General features: G+C 57.9%; 1 protein-coding gene across 2 annotated transcripts in view; it reads right to left on the bottom strand.

Moving 5' to 3' along the window:
* Positions 1-353: 353 nt before the first annotated feature.
* Positions 354-3,471, bottom strand: part of SLC6A17 (solute carrier family 6 member 17) — a 34,632-nt gene continuing 31,514 nt past the window's right edge. Inside the window, exons 10-11 of one of the 2 annotated variants that reach the window (XM_008066656.2) lie at positions 2,165-2,327; positions 354-1,780 (exon numbers count right to left, since the gene is read on the bottom strand). In XM_008066656.2, the coding sequence (XP_008064847.1) occupies positions 1,412-1,780; positions 2,165-2,327 (532 nt within the window). In that variant the 3' untranslated portion in view covers positions 354-1,411. The remainder of the gene's footprint in view (positions 1,781-2,164; positions 2,328-3,471) is intronic. The other variant, XM_021716884.1, reaches the window with a different exon arrangement.

Raw genomic sequence — 3,471 nt, 5'->3', positions numbered from 1 at the left:
CTCCCCCTCTTTCCTTCCTTTCTTTCCCATCCACCCACCCACCCATCCATCCATCCATCCATCCATCCATCTCTCCGCAGACACGCACTCTCAATCAGGCTCTGAATCCTCCCAGGCTGCCTTCTGAAGACAGCCCCCCTTCTAGGGGAGGCCTGAAGTTATGGCAGGTAGGGATGCTGCCATCAGCTACAGCCTCCTTTGCGGGGCTGGAGCTCAGGACGGAGGCTCGGTCCTTGCCCTCACAGCCTCTGATGTCCACAGCACTGCCAGTGGCGCCGCCCGCCACGCCAAGGGAGGCTTGGGGAAGGCGTCCAAGGTGTCTGCACGTGACGTGCACACTGGGTGGCTGTGCTTGTGCAACGGGGAGAACGAGTGCCCTGTGGGGCAGTGAAATATCTGTCTTTCCCAGGAACGAGGCTGCCTGGGGGAGAGCACGTGAACTCCAGGGACCCCTGTTCCGGGAGAGAAGCTGCCACTAGAGAGAACATTGGGCCCCAGGTGGGGGAGGGGAGTGTGCTTCACAATTGTGCTCTGAACCATCTCAGTTGTGCTGGGGACCCTCAGTTTGTGCTCTGGAAACCTCTTCTCCACTGCCCTTCTCTCTCCAGGAAAGAGGCAGAGACCACAACCCCGTGGGTGTGGGGATGGGGACAGGGATTTGGCTAAGGCTTAATGGAGGTGGGAAAGGGTTCTGGGTTGGTCACTGCCCCCAGGCGGGTGGCAGGGGCACACCCCACCCTCCCCAGGCAGGAACAACTGAGGATTCCACCCAGAGCCCGGGGCAAAGCTCTCTTACCAAGGCTCATGCTCAAGCCGAGGGCACCACCCACATCAGGAAACGGAACTTGAGGCAACTTCCTCACAGGTCTGAGCCCCATGTCCTGACACCTCTGTTCCCGTCCTCCTCTCTCAGCCAGGTAGCCCCTAGGCTCAGAAGCAACCAGATCTGGGGTCCTATTCTATGGCAGACTGAGCCTAAGCCCACCTCCCCATCCCCCAGCCCCAGTGCCTCTCCCCACCAGGGAGACCCCCAGGCCTAAGAACCGCAGGTGGCAAGTTACAGGGCAAGAGGGAGGTGGAGTGACTCCTGCAGTGGCGACTTGGAGATACCTTTGTGCTGGGGATCAGGACTCCCGGGTTGTTCAGATTACATGGGTGCAACTTGGTGGGAGGCTCTCAGAGGGCTACATGAGTCGGGAGCCTTGACTGAGGGCAGAGCTGCTCCCAGACCCCTGTTCAGGGTAAAGGAGCAGAGTCTGCTGGGACCAAAGTGGAAAACGGGGCAGGGCGGACTCACTCTCCTTGGGCAGAGGCCTGGCCTGAGCCGGTGGCCACCTGGGGGAAGAGACCAGGCCTGGACGAGAGGGCAGGTTGAGCATGGGGGGGAGAGGCTGGCAGGGTTGGTCGGGGGTCACAGCTCTGACTCTGGGGTGCTGGCCAGGAGGTAGCCACTCCCATAGCGTCCGTTGGGGTTACCGCCGGCCTCCAGGGGCGACGTGCTGCCGGGCCCCAGGTAGGAGCGATGGGCGGGCATGGGGGAGGGCGCCTCGCTGGGCACCTTGCTGAGGATGAAGCGCGTCTCGTCGTTCTCCTCCAGGTTGGAGATGTCCTTCATCATGCGGCCCTTCTTGTAGGACACGGAGAGGGTGTTGGAGCCATCGGAGAGCAGGTGGAAGTGGCGCAGGATAAACACCACAGGGATGGGCAGCGTCGCCACGGCGATGAGGGCGATCAGGAGCGCCATGGCCCAGTTGGGAAAGTACAGGTAGCGCTCGGCTGCCTGGGGGCGGGCAGGTGGGTGGCTGTGAGGGCTGCTGCTGGTACTGCCACAGCCTCCTTGCCCATGCCTTCACCACTCCTCGCCCCTCCCACCTTCTGGCCAGGCACAGTCGAGAGAGAGAAGGGGGTCGTCAGAGACCTTGGTTAAGGGGTCTCCGTTTCTACACCTATGAAATGGATGGGCCATTCTGGGTTAGAAAGACCGGACAAGTGCATTTGCCTCCGTTTCCCCATCTGTGCTATATGGATATGTCACCTCTCTTTTGGGGTTGCTGCAAAGATGACAGGTGCAGTAGCTGCCCCATGAAGGGGTATCCCTGCGGGCTGTTGCATGAAAGGCCTAGGAAGGGGTCGATGTCCCTGGGGCTTGGGGCCCAGAGCTCACCTCCTCCTTGATCCAGGCGCTGTAGCCCGGGGGTGTGACCCCCAGCTGGATGATGCTGGCCGTGGTGAGCACAGCCATGCACAGTGGAGACACGAACTTCCACATGTAGAAATAGAAGCGGTAGGGTCGGAAGCCCAGCATCTCCGTGAGTTCCTGCATGAACCTGCCAGCGTAGCAGAGGCCCCGGCAGTTGGCATCCCCGCCACTGTGCTCTCTCTTCCCCCCACAGCCACCTCCTCCTTGCCCAGTAACTCCCTCCCAGGCTCTTGGGCTCTTCATACTCAGTGCTCATTTGTGTGTGGCCTGGCTGGTCTCTGGGAAGGCTCTGCTGTCGGCCATTAGCCTTATCTGACGCCATCACAGCAGACACACCCTGGGCAGGCGGACAGGCCTCAGGGGGCTTGTATGTTCGGGGAGCCCCCCGCCCAGCGCCCTGGCCTGGCTCAGACTCCCCCTGCTGGACAAGAGGTAGAAGCGCCCATCCCTAATACACAAAGGTAGAAGCTGTCCTGACTCAAGGGGTCTCCAACCCCCGCCATCACTCCCCAACACTTGGGATCTGTGAGTAGAATTTGGGGAGGCACGCCCGCTGTGTGCCTGAATGACATTTTAAAAAATCTTTGCCTCAATAACACCTAACTGAAATCTGGTATTTCTTTGTATTATAAATGCAAGCAACCACAGTAGTACTAACAATATCTGTGACTTTGTCACCAATAGATTAAATCACGATGTTTTCATATCACATCATAGTTGTTGAAGATACCTTGAGACATCCCTTATATCCATCACTACTTCGAAATTACCATTGTCATTAGAGCCACAGCTGGATCTTGTAAATTTTTTTTTTTTTTTTTTGGGTTGGAGTCTCACTCTGTTGCCCAGACTGGAGTGCAATGGCCGCTCCCAGCTGCCGCAGCCTTGACCCGCTGGGTTCTGGAGATCCTTCTGCCTCAGTCTTCCAAGTAGCCGGAACTACAGGTGCGCGCTACCACGCCCAGCTATTTTTTTTTTGATTTATTGTAGAGACGAGGTCTCGTCAAGTTGCCCAGGCGGGTGTCGAACCCATGGGCTCAGACAATCCACTCATCTCGGCCTCCCAAAGTGCTGGGATTACAGGTTGAGCCACCGAGCCCGGCCGGATCTTGTAACTTAATGCATTGAAAATGAAGTACATGTAAATTTCTATATCACTTCGAGACCCGCCTGGGCAACTTGGCGAGACCTCGTCTCTACAATAAATCAAAAAAAAAAATAGCTGGGCGTGGTAGCGCGCGCCTGTAGTTCTGGCTACTTGGAAGACTGAG

The sequence above is a fragment of the Carlito syrichta genome, unplaced genomic scaffold (assembly GCF_000164805.1).
Source record: "Carlito syrichta isolate Samal-C Ts95f unplaced genomic scaffold, Tarsius_syrichta-2.0.1 Scaffold309076, whole genome shotgun sequence".
NCBI lineage: Eukaryota > Metazoa > Chordata > Mammalia > Primates > Tarsiidae > Carlito > Carlito syrichta.
This window is presented reverse-complemented; position numbering and strand designations above follow the sequence as displayed.